Source organism: Bos indicus x Bos taurus, chromosome 25, assembly GCF_003369695.1.
Source record: "Bos indicus x Bos taurus breed Angus x Brahman F1 hybrid chromosome 25, Bos_hybrid_MaternalHap_v2.0, whole genome shotgun sequence".
Classification (NCBI taxonomy): Eukaryota; Metazoa; Chordata; class Mammalia; order Artiodactyla; family Bovidae; genus Bos; species Bos indicus x Bos taurus.
The window spans coordinates 21454656-21471133 of NC_040100.1; the positions used below are offsets into that span (position 1 = coordinate 21454656).

A 16478-nucleotide genomic window follows, 5' to 3' on the forward strand; every position below is an offset into this window, starting at 1 on the left:
ATGCCTGTGATCTCTGCACATAGTAGGTATTCAGGAAGTACTGGCTGAGTGGAACTGAAATGAAGACATTCTAACCCCAAAACTCAGCACCCTTCTCTTCCCCCAGCCTTGGGGGAAAACGGTGATTTTGTCGCCATTTCAAGCTGCAGTGTACAGTGGCTGTGGTTATTAGCCAGGTACGCGGCCACTTGTCTCGTTTGAGTGAAAGATTGTGCTAAGTAAATGAAAGGAAAAGGTGCTGATGTCATTTATTTTACCATCTGCGTATGTACCTCTTTAAAAGGAGACCAAACTAACAATTTCTTATTAGCACAATGGGCTTCATTAAATGTTTGGAAATGAAGGCATTAATCTGGGCTGGTAGCTTTTGGGAGTCTGCCTTAACTTCTGGACACCTGCCATGGAGTATGTAAGGCCAGATTGAGAAGATCTTTCTCAGCTAGTTCTGGGACATTAGCTGGCAGAATCAGTATCAACTCTTAAGTGGGAATGAATGTATAGAATCAATATGAAGCAAAAAAAAAGGCAACAACAGGCTCCAGTATTTTTTTAAGAAAATATATATGATATATTACATTATATATATATAATATAAATAAATATATATCAATATATTATATAAATATATATTAATACATAAATTATATGTCTATATATAAATTATATATAAATATATATTATATATTATAAATATATGTATTATATATATACTTTAAAGAAAATATATATTCAGGTTATTGTCATAACCTGAAAATCAGTCTCATTTTGGAACGAAACATATACTTAGCTTATGCTTGCCTTTACTTTGTCCTAAACAATTGTGAGTTGTAATGGAAATAGGTGTCTAAAATGTACCCATGATGACACACACATGACTAACCCTGAGTTGCTTTATGGCTCATCTCTAATGTCTTGTAACCCTACCTTTGCGATTCCTCACCAACCAAGAAGGTTTATTTTCTAGAGTTTGTATTATGAAAACATACAATTTTCCCTCCAAATTAACTTATAAACTGCTTTCCCCCTACTCCCCCCACAAAACTCCTTCCTTCACCTGCTTCAGGAACCTGGAAGGAAGAGACCCAGATCCACATCCAAAAGACACGACTGAAATTCTTGCTTGACTATGCACTTGTTGACATTACCGGTTTTTAATCCATGAACAGTAATAATAACATATTTACACAAGCACTTTAAATTTTACAAAGCACTCTGGTAATCCATTACTCATTTGAGGTAGAGCTCACATTGAATGCATTCCAGAAATATTGAGGCCATTAGTGAGAAGGATGAATCTATGATCTGCATGCAAACTGGCAGTGGTTTTATTTTTCAGACGTTGCCTAACCCATATTACCACACACTGGACAGATCAGGCCTGGGGCTGCCAACAGGTCTCGCAGTTTTGTCTGCCCACCATTTGCCTTCTCATGAACGTCCTGCATGCGATCGTTACACGCATGCGTCAGCACCGGGCTGACAGCGCTCTCTTTTGTTTCAGATCGGGCAGTATATCATGTCCCTCCCCCTGAACCTGGAGCCATTCGTGACTCAGGAGGACTCAGCCTTAGAGCTGGCCTTGCATGCCGGGAAGCTGCCGTTTCCTCCTGAGCAAGGTGAGAGAGACGTGCGGGACAGGGAGCAGCAGGCTGGGATGTGATCGCAGGCTCCTTGCAGCCTCACCCGCATCACACACATGTCCTTCACACTCCCAATGAAATAGGAGTCGGAGTGCACAGGAGTGACTGGGTGAGATTGGGGTTTTCTTATTGTACCCACCGAGGGACTTCTGCAGGACGGAGTGTGTAAGGGAAGGCTCACTGTGCAAGGTGTCTCTGGGTGAACCCCCCCAGTGCCCTCAGTGGGAAGGTGGTGGCAGGTGGGCCTGGGCTCGTAGGCATTCACTGATGACAGAAGGGAGCTCACAGGGCGGGGGGGTTCGCTAGGGGCACTCTCTCTGCTCCCCCTCTCTGTGGGCCACGTGCGGAGTAAAGTGGACCCTTGTAGGTACAGTTCTTGTCAGAACAAAAATAAACTCTTCAGCACAGAGGTTTGCATTTCCTGTCCAATTGCCTCTGACTGCAGCAAGCTCCCAACTCCCCAGGGCTCCTGGGTCTATAAACTGACAAGGTAAAAATACAACACATGAACACATTTCCTTTTCCTCATTCTCTTGGCCTGACAGATTTGAACAGGGGCCACGTACTCTCTGATCAAAAATCATCTTCTCTCTAAATTGGGCACGATAGGCCTCCCTCTTTAAGGCTGAACAGACAGGAAAAAAGAATCACTTGGTGTATAAAGGATTCAGCAGCTCAAGAGAAGGCACCACGCTGAAAATAAAATCACATTGAAAGATTATAAATTAAGGGTTGCTAAAAGGGATCTCATGTAAATGCAGATAAAAAAAAAAGATGACTGCATCACTGTTAGAAGAAGTTGAATCAAATCAGAAGATGATAAATAGGACTAAATGATTCTTTGTGTGGGTAACAGGTGGATTTCATAGTGAACCCGTAGTAGCCAGTACCCTGGTGTGTCCAGTAGTGCAGCACCAATGTATGTAAAGAAGAAGCTGACAGACATGTAATGGCAAAACCACATGAGTACTGAGAAAACCTCGTACCTCTCATTTAGGCTTTCACAGGAAGATTAATGAGAAAAGAGAAATGTTCCGTATAATCAGTGCATTTGACTGAATCAATACATCAAGCTTTTTATCCCACAGAGAATTAGGATTGTTCTCAAATTTCCACAAACTGTTTGTAAAAGTAATACAAATAAAATCTATAAGTTTCATAAGATTATAAATGTTGACGATACTTATATAATTTTTTGGCTGCTGACATGTGAGATCTTAGTCTCTTGACCACGGATTGAACCCAGGCTCCCTGCAGTGGAAGCGTGGAGTCTTAACCATTGGACCACCATGGAAGTCCCTGATACTCATATAGTTTTTGGAAAAAAGAATAATTCTGTTTAAAATTCAGATTTAAAATGTGAAACCTGCTAAGCTTATCTATGAGTGAGAATTAATTAATCTTAGGGATAAGGAAGAGAAGACTTTGAAATGAAAAAAATTGTAAAAAATATAAATGGTAAGCTGGAAAAAATAGCAACATATATGATAGATGATGGTTATATCCTCATTTTATAAAAGTTCTTATGAATCAGTAAGAAAAAAGTGAACACCCACAGAAAAATAAGTAAATAACCTGAAGGCATTCCATAAGCTAAAACATATAAAGAAATGTTTAACCTCAGTAATTCTCAAAGAGCTGCAAATGAAAGTAACATGGTTCATTTTTTATAACCAATTTTTTATAATCAAATTGACTGCATTTACATCCATTTGGTTTAAGTGTTTATTTAATATTTGGCAAGGTGGAGGAAAACAGTTTAAATTGTACAGTTTGAATTCCTGAAGGACTATTTGACATAAGATCAAAGGCCTTAGAAATGTGTATACCTTTTAGATCAGGAATTCTGCTATTAAGTGTGCTAATAAAATAATCACGAGTATAACTCTATGAATGTATGTCCCACCATTGTTTATGAAAGCAAAGCATCAGAAAGAAAAATAAATGTGAAACTGTAGAAATTTTGATTAGAAATTTTTGGTATATCCATATAACTAAATGCTGTACAACCATTAACTCATTCAGTTCAGTTCAGTCTCTCAATCATGTCTGACTCTTTGCGGCCCCATGGACTGCAGCTTGCCAGGCTTCCCTGTCCATCACCAACTCCCTCAGCTTGCTCAAACTCACATCCATTGAGTCGGTGACACCATCCAAACATCTCATCCTCTGTCGTCCCCTTCTCCTCCTGCCTTCCATCTTTCCCAGCATCAGGGTCTTTTCCAAGGAGTCAGTTCTTCACATCAGGTGGCCAAAGTATTGAAGCTTCAGCCTCAGCATCAGTCCTTCCAATGAATATTCAGGACTGATTTCCTTTAGGATTGACTGATCTCCTTGGAGTCCAAGAGAGTCTCAAGAGTCTTCTCCAACACCACAGTTCAAAAGCATCAGTTCTTCAGCGCTCAGCTTTCTTTATGATCCAATGCTCACATCCATACATGACTACTGGAAAAACCATAGCTTGGACCATATGGACCTTTGTTGGCAAAATAATGTCTTTGCTTTTTGATATGCTATCTAGGTTTGTCATAGCCTTTCTTCCAAGGAGCAAGTGTCTTTTAATTTCATGGCTGCAGTCACCATCTGCAATGGTTTTGGAGCCCCCAAAAAATAATCTGTCACTGTTTCCATTGTTTCCCCATCTATTTACCATGAGGTGATGGGACCAGATGCCATGATGTTAGTTTTCTGAATGTTGAGTTTTAAGCCAGCTTTTTTGCTCTCCTCTTTCACTTTCATCAAGAGGGTCTTCAGTTCCTCTTCTCTTTCTGCCATAAGGATGGTGTCATCTGCATATCTGAGGTTATTGATATTTCTCCCAGCGGTCTTGATTCCACGTTGTGCTTCATCCAGCCCGGCATTTAGCATGATATACTCTGCATATAAGTTAAATAAACAGGGTGACAGTATACAGCCTTGACATACTCCTTTCCCAATTTGGAACCAGTCAGTTGTTCCATGTCCAGTTCTAACTGTTGCTTCTTGACCTGCATACAGATTTCTCAGGAGGCAGGTCAGGTGGTCTGGTATTCCCATCTCTTTCAGAATTTTCCAGACTTTGTTGTGATTCACACAAAGCCTTTGGCATAGTCAATAAAGCAGAAGTAGATGTTTTTCTGGAACTCTTGCTTTTTCAGGGATCCAGCGGATATTGGGAATTTGATTTCTGGTTCCTCTGCCTTTTCTAAATCCAGCTTGAACATCTGGAAGTTCTCGGTTCACATACTGCTGAAGCCTCACTTGGAGAATTTTCTATTTTCTAGAAAATAGAAAATTTCTAATTTTCATAACTTTGCTAATCTGTGAGATGAGTGCAATTGTGCGGTAGTTTGAACAGTCTTTGACATTGCCTTTCTTTGGGACTGGAATGAAAACTGACCTTTTCCAGTCCTGTGGCCGCTGCTGAGTTTTCCAAGTCTGCTGGCATATTGAGTGCAGCACTTCAAAGTGTCATCTTTTAGGATTTGAAATAGCTCAGCTGGAATTCTGTCTCCTCTACTAGCTTTGTTTGTAGTGATGCTTCCTAAGGCCCACTTAACTTTGCATTCCAGGATGTCTGGCTCTAGGTGAGTGATCACACCATCATGGTTATCTGAGTCATGAAGATCTTTTTTGTGTAGTTCTTCTGTGTATTCTTGCCACCTCTTCTTAATATCTTCTGCATCTGTTAGGTCCCTACGCTTTGTCATTTATTGTGCCCATCTTTGCATGAAAAGTTCCCTTGGTATCTCTAATTTTCTTGAGGAGATCTCTAGTCTTTCTCATTCTCTTGTCTTCCTCTGTTTCTTTGCACTGATCACTGAGGAAGGCTTTCTTATCTCTCCTTGCTGTTCTTTGGAACTCTGCATTCAGATGGGTATATCTTTGCTTTTCTACTTTGCCTTTCACTTCTCTTCTTTTCTCAGCTATTTGTAAGGCCTCCTCAGACAACCATTTTGCCTTTTTGCATTTCTTTTTCTTGGGGATGTTCTTGATCACTGCCTCCTGTATAAGGTCATGAATCTCTGTTCATAGTTCCTCAGGCACTCCATCAGATCCCTTGAATCTGTTTGTCACTTCTGCTGTATAATCATAAGGGATTTGATTTATGTCATACCTGAATGGTCTAGTGGTTTTCCCTACTTTCTTCAATTTAAGTCTGAATTTGGCAATAAGGAGTTCATGATCTGAGCCACAGTCAACTCCTGGTCTTGTTTTTGCTGACTGTATAGAGCTTCTCCAGCTTTGGCTGCAAAGAATATAATCAGTCTGATTTCGGTGTCGGCCATCTGGTGATGTCCACGTGTAGAGTCATCTCTTGTGTTGCTGGAAAAGGATGTTTACTATGACCAATTTGTTCTCTTGGCAAAACTCTGTTAGCCTTTGCCCTGCTTCATTTTGTACTCCAAGGCCAAACTTGGCTGTTACTCCAGGTATCTCTTGACTTCCTTCTTTTACATTCCAGTCCCCTGTGATGAAAAGGACATCTTTTTTTGGTGTTAGTTCTAGAATGTTGTGTAGGTCATCATAAAACCATTCAACTTCAGCTTCTTCGGCATTAGTGGTTGGGGCATAGACTTGGATTACTGTGACATTGAAAGGTTTGCTTGGAAATGAACAGAGATCATTCTGTCATTTTTGAGATTACAAAAATATTTAATGCAGTATACAGTATGAGTCCGTTTGAAAAAAAGCTTCTGTGTATATAAGTGGAAGAAGAAAAGACTAGGGGACTTCCCTGGCTATCCAGTGGTTAGGACTCTGCACTTTCACTGCCGAGGGTATTGGTTCGATCCCTGGTCGGGGAACTAAGGTCTGTTAAGCTCTGTGGTGAGGCCAGAAAGAAAAGACTGGAGAACGCTCACCACCACTATCAGTCGATGTATCCACTTTGAAAACAGTTTGGCATTTTCTAATAAGAGGGACAGTGTGCATACCCTCAGCCTATCAGGTTACTCCAAGATGTACATCCTAGAACCTCTTCAATAGGTGCCTCCATATATATCTGTAAGGATATTTGTGGTGACTTGATAATAGCCACAGACCAGAAGCCACAAACCGAATATCCATCAGCAGTCAGTGGGTGCTTACATTATGGTGTAGTCAACCAGTCCATTCTGAAGGAGATCAGCCCTGGGATTTCTTTGGAAGGAATGATGCTAAAGCTGAAACTCCAGTACTCTGGCCACCTCATGCGAAGAGTTGACTCATTGGAAAAGACTCTGATGCTGGGAGGGATTGGGGGCAGGAGGAGAAGGGGATGACAGAGGATGAGATGGCTGGATGGCATCACTGACTCAATGGACGTGAGTCTCAGTGAACTCCGGGAGTTGGATATGGACAGGGAGGCCTGGTGTGCTGCGATTCATGGGGTCACGAAGAGTTGGACATGACTAAGCGACTGATCTGATCTGATCTGATGGGATGAAATAGTATGCAGTATTAAAGGTGAATAAGCTACAGCAATACATAATGACATGAATGATTCTGACAAACATATTATCGAGCAAAAGAAGTAAGACAGAATGTGAACAGCCAAAGCTCGAAGGCTTGCGGGGGATACAGAGCATGGTACCTGGGATCCTGCTATGTGTGACTGGAGAGGCATGTGGGAGATTTCAGGTCCTGGCAGTGGCCTTTGTCTTGAGCATAGAAGTGGTTGCATTGGCATTGGCTTTATGGTTCTTCTTTAAGACATGTAATTTTTTTTATATATGTTCTACCACGTGTATGATATATCTCATGACTTGTACAAGAAGAAAACCAAAGATTAGACCCTAGGAGTATAAATTGATAAAGGTTGTCTGGAGGGTGATTTCCATCAACAGCTAAAGGACACCCATCCTTTTTGATCCAACAGCTCTTCTTCTGCATGCCCATCCTAGAGGAATCCATGTATATGTGCCCACAGAGGTGCATATGAGGCAGTTCATTGCACAAAATTACAAAACCCAAGTGTCTATTACTCAGGGAGTAGATAAATATATTGTGATATATCCATAATGTTGAAAAATTCTTTTTGATTTTCTTTATGGGAGGTAGAACTATTTGTACCTAGAGATAAGGTCTTCAAAAATACGGATTTTATATATTGTTAAGACAGAAAAGATCTGTTATTGTTAAGACAAAAAAGCAGATACAGAATAATTCATGCAGTATTATTTCTGTTTGAAAATACCCCCACCTTGTCTATTTCTACATGCATGTTTGCATGTAAAAGTATTGAATATAGATCTGGCAGAATATGAACCAAACTCTCTCCCATTGTGGTTTGATGAATTTCTTTAGTATTATGTTTCGATTCCTTTCTAATTATCTTTTGTGTATCTACTGTAGGTTTTTGCTTTGTGGTTGCCATGAGGTTCACATATAATATATATATACACACACACATACTTCAGTATATTTTAAATTGATAGAAACTTACACTTGAATGCATTTTTAAAAACTCTACATTTTTACCTCCCCCATCACATTAACTTTTTTATGTCATATATCTTTTTGAGTATCCCTTGACTAATTTTTTTAGTTAATTTTACCTCTTTTGTGTTTTAACTTTCATACTAGCATATTCTGCCTTAACTATATATTCACCTTTTACCAGAGAGATTTTTATTTTCATGTTTTCTTGTTATTAGTTAGCACCTTTTCTTTTCAGCTTAAAGAAGACCCTTCAATGTTTCTTACAAGGCTGGTTTAGTAGTGGTAAACTCCTTTAACTGTTACTTATCTTGAAAACTCTCTCTCTCAGTTCTGAATGATAACCTGAGTGATAGACTGTTCTTGGTTGGAAGTTTTTTCCTTTCAGCACTTTGAGTATAACATGCCAGTCCCTCTGACTTGAAGAGTTTCTGTTGAAGTATCAGCTGATAAAAAAAATTAGCTGATAATCTTATGGGGTTTCCTTGCATATAGCAAGGTTTTGTGTTTTCTTCCCCCCATTGCATTTAAGATTCTCTTTAACTTTTGACATTTCACTTGTAAAGTCTGTTGGTGTGGTTCTCTTTGGGTTCATCTTATTTGGAACTCTGTGTCCTGGATCTTGATTTCTGTTTCCTTCCTCAGGTTAGGGAAGTTTTCAGCCATTAGTTCTTCAAATAAATTTTCTGCTTGTTTCTCTCTTCTCCTTCTGGGACCCCTATAATGCAAACGTTATTCTACTCGATGTTGTCCAATAAGTCTCTTAAGTTATCCTCACTTTTTAAAATTCTTTCTTTTTGCTGATCTGTTTGCATGAGTTCCACTGCTCTGTCTTCCAGGTCAGTGAATCGTTCTTCGGTTCATCTAATCTGCTGTTGAATCCCACTAACGTATTTTTCAGTTCATATTCTTGAGCTCTATTATTTCCGTTTGGTACTTTCTTGTATTTTCTCTCTTTTTGTTGATGTCCTCACTGTTCATCCATTCTTTGCCCAAGCTGGGTGACCATCTTTATGACCGTGAGTTTGAACTCTTTTTCAGGTAGATGACTTATGTCTGTTTCATTAAGGCATTTTTCTCAGGTTCAGTCTCTTTCTTTCATTTGGAAACTATTCCTCTGTTCCCTCATTTTGCTTGACTCTCTGCGTTGGCCTCCGTGTAACAAGCGAAAGAGCCCCCTCTCCCAGGCTTGAAGGAATGGCTTTGTGTAGGAAATGAACCTTATTACTCAGCTTCACCCTAGCTCTCGGTTGTCTCTTATACCTTTGTGGCTGTCCAGGAAGCCTGGTTTGTTTCTTGATGGGTCCCGGGATGTGCCAAGACCTGTCTGTTCCTAAAGGGGTGATTACATTGAGCGCCCAGATTCAGGCTGATTGGAAGCCAGATCCGCAGGTAACAGCTTTTGAAGTATGCAGGGGCTGCAGTCATGGACCCTGCTGCCTTCCAGACTGGAAGATCTGGTCTGGAGGTGTCTCGTGGGCGACAGCTGCAAGAATGGGGACTTAGAGGAGTGTGGAAGCTCCTTGCTGGGAGGCACCATTGAGCAGGGGTGAAGCCAAGGGAGGGGGCACGAGTGATGTCTCCCTGCCTGCCTTCCCATAGGGCACCTCTGTAGCCCGGGTGGCAAACCTGAGGCCAGTCCTGCAGGTTGAAGCTTCAGGACAATTAAATGGGCCTTTTTCACATGCAGACCGGTTGTGTTACCGTCTCCTGTCTGGTGTCCTGGGTGTGGTATCCTGCCCAGAATACCACAGCATTTTCTGATAGAAAAATGTTCAGCATTTTCTGAGGAAAAAACTCAGTGTTTTCTGACAGAAAAAAAGATTTTTTGTCATAATGCGTCAGAGTCGACGCCTTAGAGTTGATGTGTTTTGTATTGGTGTCACAGCATAATAGCATATTACAAGGCTTAAGGACTCAAGGTCTCTTTGTAGAGTTATCACTGCTCTACACTGAATGAAAGCCACCGTGCTTGTGTTTGATTGGACATCCCTTTGGTGTCCGTTGTTTGGAAGTCAGTGATACTTGCCACTGAAATTCACATCCATAGATTTATTATATACTTCCACGGAACTTTGTTTTTAAGTGACACTATGCATACAGACTTCATTTCTATGTCTATCAAGAAATGTACTTAATTCTCCGTGTTATCCTTGACTCTTTAAGGGCTGTGCTATAATGAGAATATGTTCTATCTTACTGTTAAACTCTAATTACATATACTAAGACCGTCCTTTGGATCCTATAAATGTGAATTTTGATGTAATAAGTGCTAATAAAATTATACTGAAACAGTAAAAAAAAAAAAAAATTAAAATGACTTTCTGATTGCTATGGTCCTGCAGGGCCCAGGAGCATAAGCCCCTCTGGTCATCAGAGTCAGGCAACCGAGGCGTTCCCTGTGGGGAACCAGGGTTGGGAAGGAGCGCGGCAGGGGGTGGGGGGGCAGGGCACACCTGCTTTTAGTGGTGCAGAAGGAGAGCGCAGGGCGGGGGGCAGGGGGTGGTGCCCACACCCTCAGCTTTCAGGAGGCTGTGTCTCCGCATGCCCCTCTGTGCCCCGAGGGGGAGAGTGCAGAATGGCGTTTTCCAGCACCTCTCCTCCCCCAGGATATTCCCTGTGCCTCTGGCTGAAGCTTTAAGACTAGCAACTGAATTTCCTTTGTGTGTAATCCGGTCACCTCTCAAACTTCTGCCTTTGCTCTGGTTCCCAGGATGAGTCTCTGTGTTCGAGCTCCTCAACAGGAGTATCTCAGATCCCCACAGCACCCCCGGGTCCCACTGGTTTCAGAGCCAGATGTTTTGGGGACCTCATCTGACTGGTGCGGGTCCCAGGGTTGGCGCGCCGGATGTGGCGCACAGACAGACCCTTCGCTCCTCAGGGAGGGGCTCTGCCCGTGAGATCCCTCCCTGCTGTGTGGGGGTTTTGTTCTCTGCCTCTCCAGGGGGAAGAAGTGAGTTCAGGGTCTTCGTGTGTCACCATCTTGATCCTAAGTGATTTTTATTTTCATCTAATGGCTAATATACTTTTTTTTTAAGAGGAAGATCTCTTGTTGCCTTCCCCTTTTATTTTTTAATTAAAATTATTTATTTATTTATTTCTGGCTGCACAGCGTCTTTGTTGCTGCATGCGGGCTTTCTCTATTTGCAGTGAGCAGGGGCTACTCTCTACTTGCGGTGCTCCAGCTTCTCGCTGCGGGGGTTTCTTGCAGAGCACAGGCTCTAGAGCGCGCACAGGCTCAGTTGCCCTGTGGCATGTGGAGTCTTCCCAGATCAGGGATTGGACTGTGTCCCCTATATGGGCAGGCAGAGTCTTAACCACTGGACCACCGGGAGCAGTCCACTAATATGCTTTTTAAGTTTAGAGAAAAATTTTAGGGGCTTCCCTGGTGGTCTAGTGGTTAAGAATCTGCCTTGCAATGCAAAGGCTGCTGGTTTGACACCCAGTCCAGGAAGATCCCACATGCCTCAGGGCAGTTGAGCCCGTGTGCCACAACTGCTGAAGCCCGTGTGCCCTAGAGCCTGTACTCCTCAACAAGAGAAGCCACTGCAGTGAGAAGCCCTAGCATCGCAACTTGAGAGTAGACCCTGCTACCTGCAAATGGAGAAAGCTTGTGCGGCAACAGAGACAGCACCACCAAAAGTAAATAAGTGTTTTGTTTTAAAATGCTCCCAATATAAAACAAAAAAAGGAAAACCTTAAAAAAAATTTTTTTTAACTATTTTTCATGCCACTTTCTATACACACACCCAAATCATGAGACTAGTACAGTGAAACCCAGACACTTATCACCTGGGTTTAAGAATGGCTTCTTCTTGTTTCATATATTCTGCTCACATTTTTTGCTAGAGTATTTAAATCAAATCCCAGGCATCATGTTATTTCATTTAGGAATACTTGACTTAGAAATACTTCATTTTGTATCTTTTACTGGTAAGGATTAAATTCAGGTTCACATTCTTTGGCAAGAGAATGTAGTGCTGTATTTATTGTCTGTTGCCTTACATCAGGAGGAGCATAATAGCTTATTGTTTCACTGCCGATACATATATAGAGATTTAGTGAGTATGTGGTTGTTTCCATTCACTCACTTAAATGTTTATTAATTGTTTACCATGTGCTAGGCTCTGGGTTGAACATTGTTAAGAAGGAAAAAAAACCTTCCAGCCACAAAATAGCATTGTAATACTGGTTGAAACCATAACAACAAAAAAGAAACTGACCTGGATAATTTTTTGTTTTAAATCTTTCATTCAATATGTTACTATGAAAATTTTCAAGCATACAAAAAATTGGAAAGAATTACCCAGTGAACTAGCATTCCAGATCAGATCAGTCGCTCAGTCGTGTCCGACTCTTTGCGACCCCATGAACTGCAGCACACCAGGCCTCCCTGTCCATCACCAACTCCCGGAGTTCACCCAGACTCATGTCCATCGAGTCAGTGATGCCATCCAGCCATCTCATCCTCTGTCATCCCCTTCTCCTGCCCCCAATCCCTCCCAGCATCAGAGTCTTTTCCAATGAGTCAACTCTTCGCATGAGGTGGCCAAAGTACTGGAGTTTCAGCTTTAGCATCATTCCTTCCAAAGAAATCCCACGGCTGATCTCCTTCAGAATGGACTGGTTGGATCTCCTTGCAGTCCAAGGGACTCTCAAGAGCCTTCTCCAACACCACAGTTCAAAAGCATCAATTCTTCAGCGCTCGGCCTTCTTCACAGTCCAACTCTAACATCCATACATGACCACAGGAAAAACCATAGCCTTGACTAGACGGACCTTTGTTGGCAAAGTAATGTCTCTGCTTTTGAATATGCTATCTAGGTTGGTCATAACTTTCCTTCCAAGGAGTAAGCATCTTTTAATTTCATGGCTGCAGTCACCATCTGCAGTGATTTTGGAGCCCCCAAAAATAAAGTCTGACACTGTTTCCCCATCTATTTCCCATGAAGTGATGGGACCGGATGCCATGATCTTCGTTTTCTGAATGTTGAGCTTTAAGCCAACTTTTTCACTCTCCACTTTCACTTTCATCAAGAGGCTTTTTAGTTCCTCTTCACTTTCTGCCATAAGGGTGGTGTCATCTGCATATCTGAGGTTATTGATATTTCTCCTGGCAATCTTGATTCCAGCTTGTGTTTCTTCCAGTCCAGAGTTTCTCATGATGTACTCTGCATATAAGTTAAATAAACAGGGTGACAATATACAGCCTTGACGTACTCCTTTTCCTATTTGGAACCAGTCTGTTGTTCCATGTCCAGTTCTAACTGTTGCTTCCTGACCAGCATACAAATTTCTCAAGAGGCAGATCAGGTGGTCTGATATTCCCATGTCTTTCAGAATTTTCCACAGTTTATTGTGATCCACACAGTCAAAGACTTTGGCATAGTCAATAAAGCGGAAATAGATGTTTTTCTGGAACTCTCTTGCTTTTTCCATGATCCAGCGGATGTTGGCAATTTGATCTCTGGTTCCTCTGCCTTTTCTAAAACCAGCTTGAACATCAGGAAGTTCACGGTTCACATCTTGCTGAAGCCTGGCTTGGAGAATTTTGAGCATTACTTTACTAGCGTGTGAGATGAGTGCAATTGTGTGGTAGTTTGAGCATTCTTTGGCATTACCTTTCTTTGGGATTGGAATGAAAACTGACCTTTTCCAGTCCTGTGGCCACTGCTGAGTTTTCCAAATTTGCTGGCATATTGAGTGTAGTACTTTCACAGCATCATCTTTCAGGATTTGGAATAGCTCATTCCAGTCCCCATATTTTTTCTTTTCTAAAGATTTTATTGAAGTACAGTTGATTTACAGTGTTGTGTTAGTTTCTCATGTACAGCAAACTAATTCAGTTATACATATATATAAATTCTTCTTCATATTCTTTTCCAGCATTTTAACAGTGAAAGTTTTATGAAGCAGATGGTTAAACAGCCAATAGGAACTTTTTGGCTTAGATACGGGCTTCCCTGGTGGCTCAGATGGTAAATGTGGGAGACCTGGGTTCAATCCCTGGGTCAGGAAGATCCCCTGAAGAAGGGAATGGCTATCCACTCCCATATTCTGGCCTGGAGAATTCCACGGACAGAGGAGCCTGACGGGCTACAGGCTTAGATACATGATAAGTAGGAGGGAGATTTAAAAATCATTCCCGTGAGGAAATTGAACTTCAGGAACTATGAAGTGATGTGTCCCAGGGTCACCCGCCCAGTGGGCTAGAGCAGACCCCTGCAAGAAGGTCGCAGGCTCCCCGTGTCGTGGTCCTCTTCCCTGGTGGAGGCACCTGTTTTGGCCACAGGGAATTGGGAGATCTTTGGAGGCAGCCGGAGCTGCCGTGGAGTCATGATTCTGGGCAGAGGAGGCACGTGCTGCCCAGGTGTGAGTGCTGGGCCCTAGGAGGCTCCCCGACTCCCTCTGACCTGGGTTACAGACAGGGGGGTCAGCTCCTGGTCTGCTGGTCCGGCTCTGGGCGGGTCATCTGATGGGCAGGCGCAGAAGTCCTCCTGGCCTGAGTGGCTGCATCGGCCCCCAGACTTTGAGACCACTAAGGTTGTCCCACCTCACCCGACTGCTTTCTCTTCTGAATCCTCATTATACTAAGTCAATACCAGTTGACCTAAGATGTAATTGTCTTCTGTTTCCTGTGTTGCCCACCTGACCGTAGCTTTGTGTATACATGCAGCACCCGTCATGACCCTGGTCACCCAGAGCAGCCCTGTACAAGCTGGTGAAAGTGAACGTGTTAGTCACTCAGTCGTGTCTGACTCTACAACCCCATGGATTGCCACCCATCAGGCTCCCCTGTCCATGGGATTCTCCAGGCAAGAATACTAGAGTGGGTTACCATTTCCTTTTCCAGGGGGTCTTCCCGACCCTGGGATCAAACCTGGATCTCCTGCATTGCCTGCAGATTCTTTACCGTCTGAGCCACCAAGGAAACCTGTGCAGGCTGTCAGTGGGCAGTTTTTCCTGACCAGGCTCTGTTTCTTTGGTGACGACTGTCTTTCCCTCTCCAGGGGACGAGCTGCCCGAGCTGGACAACATGGCCGACAACTGGCTGGGCTCCATCGCCAGAGCCACCATGCAGACCTACTGTGACGCCATCCTGCAGATTCCTGAGCTCACCCCGCACTCCACCAAGCAGCTGGCCACCGACATCGGTGGGTCCCCGCGGCGGGCGGGGGAGGTTGTCCAGGAGGTTGTCTCCAGGAAGGTTGTCCCAGGGCTTCTCTCAGCTTCAGCTCGGGGTTGGTCTGGGAAGCTTTGTTAAAAATGTGGATTCTCCAGTCCCCGCCCCCAGAGGCTCTGACGTGACAAGTCTGGGTGGAAGCCTGGGCACCAGTAGTTTGCCAGATGTCCCCGGGGATTCTCACAGCTGCCAGGGCTGAGAGCCATTCAGGGGCGCCTTGGCAAGACAGGCTGGATGGGTGAGGCAGCCTGGTGTGATGATGCCCTGCCCTGCCTTGCCTTCTGTTCATCCATATAATCATCATCCAAACCGACCTTGATTAAGTGCTCACTACAAGCAGGCATGCAGGTCCTGAGCCAAGCTCTCGCGCCCATTGTCTTATGCAATCTTCAAAACTCCCCTGTGAGGTCTGTGCTCCTGCCTTCAGCACTCTGATAAGGAAACGGGGGCACAGGGCACTTGCGTCACAAGGCCACCCCACCAGGGTCGCCCCGCCGTCTCCACCTGAGTACCTGCCTGATTCCCAAGTCAAGGGGCGTGTGCCATCTCCTCCTGCTGGCACACGTCCCTGGAGGTAATGCCCCCCGGTGGGAGGTGCTCTGAGGTTGGGGTGCTGCAGGCGGGCAGTCGGAGCATCTCCCCACCCTCTTGGTATCATTCCAGTGACTTGCCGGCTCTTTGGCTGGAGGCAGCTCTTGGAGCGGTCAAGGGAGCGGATGGTAGGAGACTTGAAGAGTAGCAGCCTGGAGACCCAGCCAGGGCTTTGACCTGAGTGAGCACAGGGCCAAGCCAGCCTCTGGTTTTGCCAAAGCAGAAATAGAAGTGAGATGCTTTCCTCCAGGTCACGGGGCAGTGAGTGACGGAGCCAGGCCTCGAACCCAGATGTGTGACTCCACTCGCTATACTCATTCATGGTCAGCTCTCAGCAGTTACAGAGCAGCGGCCAGCTCTCGTCATCTCACAGGGCACGTGTTCAGAGAAGAGATGAAGAGGTTCCCTTGTTCATCAGTGGTCCCTGTTAGTACAGGCAGGAGCACTGAGGGGAGAACCAGCAGAACTAGCGAGTGAGATTTGGGGGCGGCCCCTAGAGTTCACTCGTCTACATGTCATCTTCCCTCACTGTTCAGCTCCCATCTAGATCCACCTCTTCACTTGCTCAGTGGTGACTGAGCATCTGTTGCAAGCAGCTCTCATGCTAGGAGATGGGACAGAACCAGAGCGGTCTGGACAGTTCCTGTGCTCACTGAGCTTCCACC

At 43.8% G+C, this 16478-nt stretch overlaps 1 protein-coding gene across 1 annotated transcript in view; it reads left to right on the plus strand.

The window, feature by feature from the left end:
* COG7 (component of oligomeric golgi complex 7) overlaps positions 1–16478 on the plus strand; it is a 90113-nt gene that overhangs the window by 71875 nt on the left and 1760 nt on the right. The window contains exons 15-16 of the mRNA XM_027526938.1: positions 1502–1616; positions 15050–15193. Coding sequence (XP_027382739.1) covers positions 1502–1616; positions 15050–15193 — 259 coding nt within the window. The remainder of the gene's footprint in view (positions 1–1501; positions 1617–15049; positions 15194–16478) is intronic.